Genomic DNA, 14,142 nt, shown 5'->3' with positions numbered 1-14,142 from the left:
CAATCTAAAGGTTACAAAAAAAGTGTAAAATAAATGTAAACAAAATGTGAAAAAGCCCCTCCCCAATAAAAATTAAAATGGCCCCTCTTCCCTATTTTACTCATCGTCACATGTGTAAATGTACAAACTGTCAAAATATGTTAATAATCCTGTATGGTAAATGGCATAAATGTAAAAAAAGAAAGTCCAAAATTGCTGCTTTTTGGCCACATCATGTCCAAGAAATGAAATAAAAAGTGACAAAAAAAAGTCACATATACGCAAAAGTACAGATAAAAACTACAGATCACGGCGCAAAAAATGATCCCTCATACAGCCCTGTATACTGAAAATAAGAATATTAGAGGAGTCAGAAGAGGGCGATTTAAAACATACTAATTTTGTTTAAAAGTTAGACTTTTTCAGTAGTAGTACAATAGTAAAGAATTTAAACATGGGGATCATTTTATTTGCATTCACCCCCAAAATAAATTTAATAACTGCAGAATGCAATAATTTCTAATAATTAAGATAACTTGATGCACTTGACAGCTTTCACGCCCCCTCCCATAGGCTTGCATTGAGCGGCGGAGCGTGACGTCACACGGGGACGGAGGCGTGACATCACACGCCGGCGGCCTCGTGGTCGCCGGTAATCAGACCCGGAGCTAACATGCTCCGGGGACTGATTTTAACTGGGGTGCTGCATGCAAGATCATGGGGGTCTCCAGCGGCGGGACTCCCATGATAAGGCATCTTATCCCCCTATCCTTTGGATAGGGGATAAGATGTCTAAGTGCCGGAGTACCCTTTTAAGGAGGTCACGGTTAATTGTCCTGTACATGTTAATCATCATATTCTTAATCTTGATATTTTATCTTTTACTGTGAATGTATCTGACCTTGTCATGTACTCTGGTTATAACTTTTGAAGGTCGAGACAACACGAGATAAGCTATGTAAGTCAAAATTTATACTGATAGGAATATATTTTAGATAAGATATTACGTACTAACTTGTAACCTACAGTATGTTTATGGACTATCTTGTCCAGTATGCATCTGTGTGTAAAAACAGTTTCTTATCAACTATACATTAGTTATACTTTTGGCCCAGTGGGACAATCTGGCATGAATACATTTACATTTATATGGATATATCATTTGTTTTCAATCACCAGAAGAAAGTAATATTGCATGTAAAAAAACAAAATATTGATAATGTTGAACAAATCCCAATAATGTCATACAGAGCTCAAAAATAGTACACAGTCACGGCCAAAATAGTACACAGCCACGGCCAAAATAGTACACAGTCACAGGCAAATGTTTCAATTGTTGGTTTTGACCTTCAGGCAGTTTGCATTGACTATACAATTTGTAACAATTTATCTGATCACTCTTCAAAGCAATGGAAGTCATTACTTGTCTTGAAAATTTCCTCAATCACAAAACTTCCATTTCCACAGAATTTCAGCTATGCTACAAATGACCTGCTAATGGGGTGTACCAGCACAACTATACGGCTGCTACACCGAACAGTAGGCGGGAGGCTGTAGTGTAATAGCGGTTTGCTGGACAGTAATATATGCATATCACTGAGTTTCTTCATTTTATGTGCATATTCTTGCATTTCTTTGGTAAAACACAAATATAATAAGTTTCCTACAGAGTGTTAGTTGTTAAAGTTTGCTACATTCTTATGCATTGTCTTTGCAAAATGTATTTTCTGTACTGTGGAAAAGCAGATTTGGTCACATGTCCAGCTCTTGTCCAATAGTTGTCCAACTCCACCCCCTTTCCTAGGATTGGCGGCAGAACCAATTCTTTAGTTAGACAGTGTGAGCTGTGTGCTGAGAGCATACAACACACATGTTCTCCACATGAGGAAACTAGCTATACCTGTTGCTAGGCTCACTGTTGTAAAGTCAGGCACACCTCATGCAAGTGGGCCACAAAATTCCTAGTCATGTCTACAGTCAAGATCCATCTGCCAATCGAGTCCCGCTGGAAGAAAATCCATATATCTACTAAAGAAGTTAGGAAACAGAAACATAACATAGAATGTGTTGGCAGATAACAATCATTCAGTTCATCTAGTCTGCCCAATATTCCAAATACTATGAATACTTTCTGGCCTTATCTTATTTAAAGGATAGGCTTATGCCTAGCCCATGCATGCTTAAACTTCTTTACTGTATTTGCATCTACCACTTCTACTGGAAAGCCATTCCATGCATTCCAAGGAAAGAGATACAGTAGCTGTGAAGAAGGTTTCAGGGAACCCAAGAAAGTCCAGTAAGTGCCAGTACCATCTCCTTGTCACGATTCGGCTTACAGGTTGTGGATCCTCTGTGTCAGCGAGGGATTGGCGTGGACCGTGCTGGTGGACCGGTTCTAAGAGGCTACTGGTGTTCACCAGAGCCCGCCGCAAAGCGGGATGGTCTTGCTGCGGCAGTAGCAACCAGGTCGTATCCACTAGCAACGGCTCAACCTCGCTGACTGCTGAAAAGGCGTGGGACAGAAGGACTAGGCAGAGGCAAGGTCAGACGTAGCAGAAGGTCGGGGCAGGCGGCAAGGTTCGTAGTCAAGATGGATAGCAGGAGTTCAGGTAACACAGGCTTTGGACAACACTAAACGCTTTCACTGGCACAAGGCAACAAGATCCGGCAAGGGAGTGCAGGGGCAGTGAGCAGATATAGCCAGGGAGCAGGTGGAAGCCAATTAAGCTAATTGGGCCAGGAACCAATCATTGGTGCACTGGCCCTTTAAGTCTCAGAGAGCTGGCGCGCGCGCGCCCTAGAGAGCGGAGCCGCGCGCGCCAGCACATGACAGCCGGGGTCCGGGACGGGTTAGTGACTTGGGATGCGATTCGCGAGCGGGCGCGTCCCGCTGTGCGAATCGCATCCCCGCCGGCAATGTCAGTGCAGCGCTCCCGGTCAGCGGGTCTGACCGGGGCGCTGCAGGGAGAGAGACGCCGTGAGCGCTCTGGGGAGGAGCAGGGACCCGGAGCGCTCGGCGTAACAGTACCCCCCCCTTAGGTCTCCCCCTTTCTTTGTCCAGCAACTGCTTCCCATGGGATGAGGACACCGGGAGTGATTGAAGGGTTTCCTCAAAGGCAGGCCGTACAGCAGGAGTGGGAATGGGGAGGGAGGGCAGGGGGTGAAACATGGCACGGGACAGGGTGTCACCAGGACGGGGGCCATGAGGAGGCAAGGCACAGTCCAGATAAGCCTTGGGGGGACCAGGTGTACGAGGAGGCACTGAGGCTTGCCTGACGGGACTGGGAGGGGGGGAGAGGCATTTCTTATGGCAAGCAGAGTCCCAGTTCTTGATCTCCCCGGTGGTCCAGTCAAGGGTGGGAGAATGAAGCTGGAGCCATGGCAGACCGAGGAGGACCTCAGAGGTGCAGTTGGGAAGGACGAAAAATTCAATCCTTTCGTGGTGGGGTCCAATGCACATTAAGAGGGGTTTTGTGCGGTAACGCACGGTGCAATCCAATCTAACTCCGTTGACCGCGGAAATGTAGAGCGGCTTGACGAGACGGGTCACCGGGATGCAGAACTTATTCACCAAAGACTCCAAAATGAAATTCCCAGAGGCACCAGAGTCCAAGCAGGCCACGGCTGAGAGGGAGGAGTTGGCTGAAGGAGAAATCCGCACGGGCACCGTGAGACGTGGAGAAGCAGACTTTGAACCAAGAGACGCCACACCCACGTGAGCTGGGTGCGTGCGTGCGTTTCCCAGACGTGGAGGACGAATAGGGCAATCCACCAAGAAATGCTCGGTACTGGCACAGTACAGACAAAGATTTTCTTCCCTACGGCGATTCCTCTCTTCCTGGGTCAGGCAAGACCGATCCACTTGCATGGCCTCCTCGGCGGGAGGCCTAGGCATAGACTGCAAAGGATGCTGTGGGAGAGGTGCCCAGAGATCTAAGTCTTTTTCCTGGCGGAGCTCCTGATGTCTCTCAGAAAAACGCATGTCAATGCGGGTGGCCAAATGGATAAGTTCTTGCAGGTTGGCAGGAATCTCTCGTGCGGCCAGCACATCCTTGATGCTCCTGGATAGGCCTTTTTTAAAGGTCGCGCAGAGAGCCTCGTTATTCCATGATAATTCGGAAGCAAGAGTACGAAATTGGATGGCGTACTCGCCCACTGAAGAATTACCCTGGACCAGGTTCAGCAGGGCAGTCTCGGCAGAAGAAGCTCGGGCTGGTTCCTCGAAGACATTACGGACTTCAGCGAAGAAGGACTGGACTGTGGCTGTGGCAGGATCATTGCGGTCCCAGAGTGGTGTGGCCCAAGACAAGGCCTTTCCTGAAAGAAGGCTCACTACGAACGCCACCTTAGACTGTTCTGTAGGAAACAAGTCCGACAACATCTCCATATGCAGGGAACATTGAGACAGAAATCCACGGCAGAGTCTAGTGTCCCCTTCAAATTTGTCCGGCAGGGACAAGCGGAGGCTAGGAGCGGCCACTCGCTGCGGAGGAGGTGCAGGAGCTGGCGGAGGAGATGGTTGCTGCTGTAGCAGAGGCAGAAGTTGCTGTAACGTGGTGGTCAACTGCGACAGCTGCTGTCCTTGTTGGGCAATCTGCTGCGATTGCTGAGCGACCACCGTGGTAAGGTCAGCGAGACTTGGCAGCGGCACCTCAGCGGGATCCATGGCCGGATCTACTGTCACGATTCGGCTTACAGGTTGTGGATCCTCTGTGTCAGCGAGGGATTGGCGTGGACCGTGCTGGTGGACCGGTTCTAAGAGGCTACTGGTGTTCACCAGAGCCCGCCGCAAAGCGGGATGGTCTTGCTGCGGCAGTAGCAACCAGGTCGTATCCACTAGCAACGGCTCAACCTCGCTGACTGCTGAAAAGGCGTGGGACAGAAGGACTAGGCAGAGGCAAGGTCAGACGTAGCAGAAGGTCGGGGCAGGCGGCAAGGTTCGTAGTCAAGATGGATAGCAGGAGTTCAGGTAACACAGGCTTTGGACAACACTAAACGCTTTCACTGGCACAAGGCAACAAGATCCGGCAAGGGAGTGCAGGGGCAGTGAGCAGATATAGCCAGGGAGCAGGTGGAAGCCAATTAAGCTAATTGGGCCAGGCACCAATCATTGGTGCACTGGCCCTTTAAGTCTCAGAGAGCTGGCGCGCGCGCGCCCTAGAGAGCGGAGCCGCGCGCGCCAGCACATGACAGCCGGGGACCGGGACGGGTTAGTGACTTGGGATGCGATTCGCGAGCGGGCGCGTCCCGCTGTGCGAATCGCATCCCCGCCGGCAATGTCAGTGCAGCGCTCCCGGTCAGCGGGTCTGACCGGGGCGCTGCAGGGAGAGAGACGCCGTGAGCGCTCCGGGGAGGAGCAGGGACCCGGAGCGCTCGGCGTAACAGTACCCCCCCCTTAGGTCTCCCCCTTTCTTTGTCCAGCAACTGCTTCCCATGGGATGAGGACACCGGGAGTGATTGAAGGGTTTCCTCAAAGGCAGGCCGTACAGCAGGAGTGGGAATGGGGAGGGAGGGCAGGGGGTGAAACATGGCACGGGACAGGGTGTCACCAGGACGGGGGCCATGAGGAGGCAAGGCACAGTCCAGATAAGCCTTGGGGGGACCAGGTGTACGAGGAGGCACTGAGGCTTGCCTGACGGGACTGGGAGGGGGGGAGAGGCATTTCTTATGGCAAGCAGAGTCCCAGTTCTTGATCTCCCCGGTGGTCCAGTCAAGGGTGGGAGAATGAAGCTGGAGCCATGGCAGACCGAGGAGGACCTCAGAGGTGCAGTTGGGAAGGACGAAAAATTCAATCCTTTCGTGGTGGGGTCCAATGCACATTAAGAGGGGTTTTGTGCGGTAACGCACGGTGCAATCCAATCTAACTCCGTTGACCGCGGAAATGTAGAGCGGCTTGACGAGACGGGTCACCGGGATGCAGAACTTATTCACCAAAGACTCCAAAATGAAATTCCCAGAGGCACCAGAGTCCAAGCAGGCCACGGCTGAGAGGGAGGAGTTGGCTGAAGGAGAAATCCGCACGGGCACCGTGAGACGTGGAGAAGCAGACTTTGAACCAAGAGACGCCACACCCACGTGAGCTGGGTGCGTGCGTGCGTTTCCCAGACGTGGAGGACGAATAGGGCAATCCACCAAGAAATGCTCGGTACTGGCACAGTACAGACAAAGATTTTCTTCCCTACGGCGATTCCTCTCTTCCTGGGTCAGGCAAGACCGATCCACTTGCATGGCCTCCTCGGCGGGAGGCCTAGGCGTAGACTGCAAAGGATGCTGTGGGAGAGGTGCCCAGAGATCTAAGTCTTTTTCCTGGCGGAGCTCCTGATGTCTCTCAGAAAAACGCATGTCAATGCGGGTGGCCAAATGGATAAGTTCTTGCAGGTTGGCAGGAATCTCTCGTGCGGCCAGCACATCCTTTATGCTACTGGATAGGCCTTTTTTAAAGGTCGCGCAGAGAGCCTCGTTATTCCATGATAATTCGGAAGCAAGAGTACGAAATTGGATGGCGTACTCGCCCACTGAAGAATTACCCTGGACCAGGTTCAGCAGGGCAGTCTCGGCAGAAGAAGCTCGGGCTGGTTCCTATATAGCCAGGGAGCAGGTGGAAGCCAATTAAGCTAATTGGGCCAGGCACCAATCATTGGTGCACTGGCCCTTTAAGTCTCAGAGAGCTGGCGCGCGCGCGCCCTAGAGAGCGGAGCCGCGCGCGCCAGCACATGACAGCCGGGGACCGGGACGGGTAAGTGACTTGGGATGCGATTCGCGAGCGGGCGCGTCCCGCTGTGCGAATCGCATCCCCGCCGGCAATGTCAGTGCAGCGCTCCCGGTCAGCGGGTCTGACCGGGGCGCTGCAGGGAGAGAGACGCCGTGAGCGCTCAGGGGAGGAGCAGGGACCCGGAGCGCTCGGCGTAACACTCCTAAAGATAATTCAGTTAAAGGATCTGTTTGCACAGTGAGATGAATGCTTTTGGAGGCTGGCCTGTGTCAGGAATTGCAGAATAGAAGCCACTTCTCTCCAAGAAAACCATCAAGGACAGATTGGCATTCTGCAGGAAATACAGAGATTGAACTGCAAAGGACTAAGTTAGAGTTATTCTCTGATGAAGACCCCTTTAAACTATTTGGGATATCTGGAAGAATGGTTGTATGGAGAAGAAAAGGTGAGCAATACCATGAGTCTGCAGCATGTCAACAGTAAAGCATCCTATAACCATTTTTCTGGACACGCTCACAATTTCACTGCCATGAAGAAAGAATGGTATATAAAAATCCTCCAAGAGCAACTTAACGCAAAAGTGCCAACTGGCTTGGTGAACACAACATTGAATGGGTCCATGGTCAGGAAACCTCACTAGATATCAATCCCATTGAGACCCTATGGTCAATCCTCCAAAAGTAGGTGGACAAACAAAAACACAGAAATTGTAATAAAATAAATATGGGTTGTCATCAGTCAGGATTAAAAACCTATCCAGCTGTCATCCAGAACACCAGGGAAAATTGCAGAAATCCTGAAAAAGAAGGGTCAATGCTGCAAATATTGTGTCTTTGCATTAACTCAATTAACGTTTTAAACTTATGAAATGCCTATAATTGTAGAAACATTGGATGCAGCAAATTTTGCGAATACCAACATTTTTGTCAGTCTCAAAACTTTTGGCAACAACTGCACATAATATTGAAATAGTGTTATAGCATCACAAACTAATGTTCAGTCATGTGGTGTTCTCAACTACTCCTATCATCCCTCCTGCCCTTAAAAACTATTTCAGAGCTTTAACCCCTTAAGGACCAGGCCATTTTACACCTTAGGACCGGAGCGTTTTTTGAACATCTGACCACTGTCACTTTAAACATTAATAACTCTGGAATGCTTTTAGTTATCATTCTGATTCCGAGATAGTTTTTTCATGACATATTCTACTTTAACATAGTGGTAACATTTTATGGTAACTTGCATCCTTTCATGGTGAAAAATCCCAAAATTTGATGAAAAAAATGAAAATTTAGCATTTTTCTAACTTTGAAGCTCTCTGCTTGTAAGGGAAATGGATATTCAAAATAAATTTTTTTGGATCACATATACAATATGTCTACTTTATGTTTGCATCATAAAATTGATGAGTTTTTACTTTTGGAAGACACCAGAGGGCTTCAAAGTTCAGCAGCAATTTTCAAATTTTTCACAAAATTTTAAAACTCACAATGTTTCAGTGATCAGTTCAGTTTTGAAGTGGATTTGAAGGGTCTTCATATTAGAAATACCCCATAAATGACCCCATTATAAAAACTACACCCCAAAGTATTCAAAATTACATTCAGTAAGTGTTTTAACCCTTTAGGTGTTTCACAGGAATAGCAGCAAAGCGAAGGAGAAAATTCAAAATCTTCATTTTTTACACTCACACGTTCTTGTAGACCCAATTTTTGAATTTTTGCAAGGGGTAAAAGGGGAAAATTTTTACTGGTATTTGTAGCCCAATTTCTCTCGAGTAAGCACATATCTCATTTGTCTATGTACATTGTTCGACGGGCACAGTAGAGGGCTCAGAAGGGAAGGAGCGACAAGGGGATTTTGGAGAGAACATTTTTCTGAAATGGTTTTTGGGGGGCATGTCACCTTTAGGAAGCCCCTAGGGTGCCAAAACAGCAAAAAACAAAACAAAAAAACAAAACAAAAAAAAAAAACACATGGCATACCATTTTGGAAACTAGACCCCTCGGGGAACGTAACAAGGAATTAAGTGAGACTTAATACCCCACAGGTGTTTCATGACTTTTGCAAATAAAACATTTTTACCTAAAATGCTTGGTTTCCCCAAAATTTCACATTTTTACAAAGGGATGAAGCAGAAAATACCCCCCCAAAATTTGAAGCCCAATTTCTCCCGATTCAGAAAACACCCCATGTGGGGGTGAAAAGTGCTCTGCTGGCGCACTACAGGTCTCAGAAGAGAAGTAGTCACATTTGGCTTTTTGGAAGCAAATTTTGCTCTGGGGGCATGCCACATTTAGGAAGCCCCTATGGTGCCAGGACAGCAAAAAAAAACACATGGCATTATATTTTGGAAACTAGACCCCTTGGGGAACGTAACAAGGGGTAAAGTGAACCTTAATACAATATAGGGGTTTCACGACTTTTGCATATGTAAAAAAATATATAATAATTTTACCGAAAATGCTTGGTTTCCCAAAAGTTTTTCATTTTTACAAAGGGTTAGAGCAGAAAATACCCCCCAAAGTTTGAAGCTCAATTTCTCCCGATTCAGAAAACACCCCATGTGGGGGTGAAAAGTGCTCTGCTGGCGCACTACAGGTCTCAGAAGAGGGGTAGTGACATTTGGCTTTTTGGTTTTGCTCTGGGAGCATTCCGCATTTCGGAAGCCCCTATGGTGCCAGGACAGCAAAAAAAAAAAAAACCCACATGGCATTACATTTTAGAAACTAGACCCCTTGGGGAACATAACAAGGGGTAAAGTGGCCCTTATTACCCCACAGGAATTTCACGACTTTTGCATATGTAAAAAAAAAAAATTTTTTCACTAAAATGTGGGTTTCCCCACAAATTTCACATTTTTGCAAGGGTTAATAGTAGAAAAGACCCCCCAAAATTTGTAACCCCATCTCTTCTGAGTATTGAGGTACTCCATAAGTGGACGTCAAGTGCACTGCAGGAGCGCCACAATGCTCAGAAGAGAAGGAGTCACATTTGCAAACTTTGCTGAAATGGGGGGGGGGGGGGGGACATGTCGCATTTAGGAAGCCCCTATGGTGCCAGGACAGCAAAATACCTCCCACATGGCATACCATTTTGGAAACTAGACCCCTTGAGGAAGGTAACAAGGGGTAAAGTAAGCCTTAATACCCCACAGGGGTTTCACAACTTTTGCATATGTAAACAAAAAAAATTCACTAAAATGTGTGTTTCCCCCCAAATTTTACATTTTTGCAAGGGTTAATAGCAGAAAAGACACCCCACAATTTGTCAATACATTTCTTTGGAGTAAGGACATACCTTATTTGTTGATGATTTAGGCTTGGCGAGTGCACTGCAGGTCTTGCTTGAGTTGGAGCGCAGTCAGGGACCTTGATAGGAAGAAAATCCCGGCACTTGCTATTTTCTGCTTAGTGAAAGTGTGTTTATTAACACAAGGTGATATACAACATATGACGCGTTTCGACTAGAGCCTTGCTCAGACTGACATCAATCACAATACTCTCATCAGTACTTATACACTGAAGCCACTCCCACTTCCAATTACCAGGTTGTCATAGAAACCAAAACATTGTTTACATACATGTATAAATCATAAAGTCCACAATGTGTTAATATAAAAATAAGGCTAAATATACTGATCTTTTCAATGCTTGTCCTGTGGCCTCCTTTCTTTATTGTTTCTAGAAATAAATAAAGATACAAAATATATTAAAATGTGTTAAAAATACATCCAGATATTAATTCTTATAAAATAGATGACAACTCATAGTCCCTATTAAGGCCTCTAGGTTAAAGGGTGGACAGCCTGTGAATCCAAAAGGCCTCCTTTCTACGCAATAAGTTCTTAATATCCCCTCCTCTCCTGGGACGGAATACCTGATCAATTACTTGAAAACGTAACTGTGACACATTGTGGCCCATTTTCTCAAAATGGTGAGGGATTGGATAAAGCAAATTTTTACATCTAATGGAAGACTTGTGTCTATTTATGCGGTCCCCTACACGCTGGGTGGTTTCCCCAACGTATAGGAGACCGCATGGACACTTAATCACATAGATGGCATTTTTCGTATCACAATTGCTAAAATGCCGCAATTTAATTTTCTCTCCTGTATGAGGATGTGACAGGGTGTCTCCTTTCATTACATTGCTGCATTGTGCACAATGTAGGCACGCAAATGTGCCCTTTCGTTGGGTTCTGAGGACAGTTTGTTTGGCTTCGGATTTTTGTGATCCCACATCCGCATGGACTAACCTGTCCTTCAAATTTGAAGCCCGCTTATTACAAATTAAAGGTGGGTTCACAAATTCCCGAATATTGGGGTACGAACCTGATAGTATTTGCCAATGCTTCCTGACTATGGTGTTGATTTTATAAACTGATGGGTGATACTGTCTTACAAAAGGTATTCTAGGGGGTTTATCATCTGTCCTCTCTCTTTGTGTTGGACCTCTTGCCTCTTCTAGAATACGCTCTGGGTAACCTCTAAGGCGGAATTTATCCTCCAACTCTGACAACCTGTTCTGCCTTACTTCTGGGTCTGTAACTATTCGTTATACCCTCTGTCTCTGTGCCCTGGGGATAGATCTTTTTACAGCCATCGGATGTGCACTACTATAATGTAACAGACTGTTCTGGTCAGTTTCTTTCCGGAACAGATCTGTTTTAAGACCTCCTTTCCCATCTTTTTGCACCATGGTGTCCAGGAAGCTCACCTGAGTCTGATCACAGACTAGGGTGAATTTCAGTCCTCAAAAGCACAGGGGAGAGAAAAAGGAAAAGACTAGTGGAGATGGGATCCAAGAAATGGTCTTTATTATATAGAAAGGATATATATGACCAATCGCCTAGCAGGGCCCTTGCTAAAGGCGAATGGCATATGCTGGGTAAAAAAAATAGATATAATAAAAAATACAGAATATAGTAGGATTAAAATGAAATAAATATGATGGGTAAGTAGCACCAAAGAAAATTCATTAATTAAATATCTGCTGCATATATCAGGAGAAAACGTTCTCAGTCCATATAATTCATAGGGATATTTCAAAGAAAAATCCACAAGAAATGTCCAGAATGAAAAGTCACAATTAGTTTGGGTGTATCCGGAGTAACGGTATATGGTAGTGAGTGTAGCGACAATAGCTACAATAGGAAATTCATGGACAGGTAATGCAGACAATGTGGCAAACACTGTCAGCGATGAAGATGTCAAGTCTCGGTGCACAGCACCACTCACCCTCCTTTGGAGTCCTCAGGTCCGGGCTGGCACGGCTGAGTCCGGCACTCTGGATATCAATGCCCGCCTGGGTGGTATGCTGGGTGAGTGGCTGAATCTCCGGGGGTCCGAGTGTCCTGGGCTGGCGCAGGAGGCGTCCGGCCTTGGGGAGAATGATGTCCAGGAGTAACTCTGCCGACCGGCGCTGTGAGTGGATGCAGGTAACAGGTGGTGCGGATTGCACGTATGAATAAGGTGCTAACAGCGCGCGTGCAGCAGTGGTCCCAGAATCGCGGGCATCCAGCTGTTGCAATTGGAATATGGCAGATACAGTCTATTTGAAGTGATATACACTTATTGATAAGGTGCAGATAATGGGCTAGACGCGTTTCAAGGCCGCGGGCCTTTTCTTCAGTATATAGCTACTGAAGAAAAGGCCCGCTGCCTTGAAACGCGTCTAGCCCATTATCTGCACCTTATCCATAAGTGTATATCACTTCAAATAGACTGTATCTGCCATATTCCAATTGCAACAGCTGGATGCCCGCGATTCTGGGACCACTGCTGCACGCGCGCTGTTAGCACCTTATTCATACGTGCAATCCGCACCACCTGTTACCTGCATCCACTCACAGCCCCGGTCGGCAGAGTTACTCCTGGACATCATTCTCCCCAAGGCCGGACGCCTCCTGCGCCAGCCCAGGACACTCGGACCCCCGGAGATTCAGCCACTCACCCAGCATACCACCCAGGCGGGCATTGATATCCAGAGTGCCGGACTCAGCCGTGCCAGCCCGGACCTGAGGACTCCAAAGGAGGGTGAGTGGTGCTGTGCACCGAGACTTGACATCTTCATCGCTGACAGTGTTTGCCACATTGTCTGCATTACCTGTCCATGAATTTCCTATTGTAGCTATTGTCGCTACACTCACTACCATATACCGTTACTCCGGATACACCCAAACTAATTGTGACTTTTCATTCTGGACATTTCTTGTGGATTTTTCATTGAAATATCCCTATGAATTATATGGACTGAGAACGTTTTCTCCTGATATATGCAGCAGATATTTAATTAATGAATTTTCTTTGGTGCTACTTACCCATCATATTTATTTCATTTTAATCCTACTATATTCTGTATTTTTTATTATATCTATTTTTTTTACCCAGCATATGCCATTCGCCTTTAGCAAGGGCCCTGCTAGGCGATTGGTCATATATATCCTTTTTATATAATAAAGACCATTTCTTGGATCCCATCTCCACTAGTCTTTTCCTTTTTCTCTCCCCTGTGCTTTTGAGGACTGGTTCACATAAATATTTTATATTTATAATTTCTACATATTACATTAGGCCTTTTGGGTGAAGGCAACACCTTTAACCTCAAGCACATTATTTCTTTTATCCTAAGTGAGCTACACATATTTTACATTTCCTAGGGTGAATTTCAGTTCTGTCCGTACTCCATTAAGATATTCCATGAATTCTAGGAGTAGCGAGTGTGGACCTCTTCCAATTTTTGATGTACCGTTGGAAGAGGTGATGTGGGTACACTTGTGTCTCCTCAAAATATGCCATATATGCATTTGCGTAGGGGGGGGGCCACATTCGCCCCCCATTGCCGATCCCTGTCTCTGTAAATAGAAACTGTCCTCATAGAGAAAATAATTCTCCTACAGCACAATGTGTAATAATTGCAGAAAAAACTTTTTCTGTTCCTCAGTGTACTCACTTGTGTTTAACAGCCATTCTGTGGCTTCAAGTCCCTTCGTATGAACTATTGACGTGTACAGGCTGCAAACGTCAATAGAGATGAGCCATGTTTCATTGGTGACATCACAAATTTCTGATAATTCTTGCAAGAAAGCTGTAGTATCCAATAGGAAGGCCCTTGTGTTTTTTGTTAATGGGGTTAATGTTCTTTCCAACAAAATGCTTAGGGGAGACAACACTGAATCCACCGAGGCTACTATAGGTCTCCCCGGGGGATTCAGTGGGTCTTTGTGGATCTTCGGTACCGTATAAAACACTGGAGTAATTGGTGACTCTTTTGACAGATAGTTGTACATTTTCTTAGTAATAATCTCATTCTCTAGAGACTGTCTTAAAAAGTCATCAATTCTCCATCTAATACGGGGTAATGGATCAACATCCAATTTCTGGTAAGTGACTGAATCGGATAGTTAACGCATGATCTCCCTTTTATATTGTACTGTATCCATCACCACC

The 14,142-nt window shown here is 46.2% G+C and overlaps 1 protein-coding gene across 1 annotated transcript in view; it reads right to left on the bottom strand.

Annotated features, from left to right (window-relative positions):
- LOC130355875 (A.superbus venom factor 1-like) overlaps positions 1-13,982 on the bottom strand; it is a 266,587-nt gene extending 252,605 nt beyond the window's left edge. Inside the window, exons 1-3 of the mRNA XM_056556718.1 lie at positions 13,646-13,982; positions 11,326-11,445; positions 10,239-10,374 (exon numbers count right to left, since the gene is read on the bottom strand). Coding sequence (XP_056412693.1) covers positions 10,239-10,374; positions 11,326-11,445; positions 13,646-13,982 — 593 coding nt within the window. The remainder of the gene's footprint in view (positions 1-10,238; positions 10,375-11,325; positions 11,446-13,645) is intronic.
- Positions 13,983-14,142: the final 160 nt, after the last annotated feature.

Source organism: Hyla sarda, chromosome 1 (assembly GCF_029499605.1).
Source record: "Hyla sarda isolate aHylSar1 chromosome 1, aHylSar1.hap1, whole genome shotgun sequence".
Classification (NCBI taxonomy): Eukaryota; Metazoa; Chordata; class Amphibia; order Anura; family Hylidae; genus Hyla; species Hyla sarda.
Note: the sequence above shows the minus strand (reverse complement) of the source record. Positions and strands in the feature narration are given on the sequence as shown.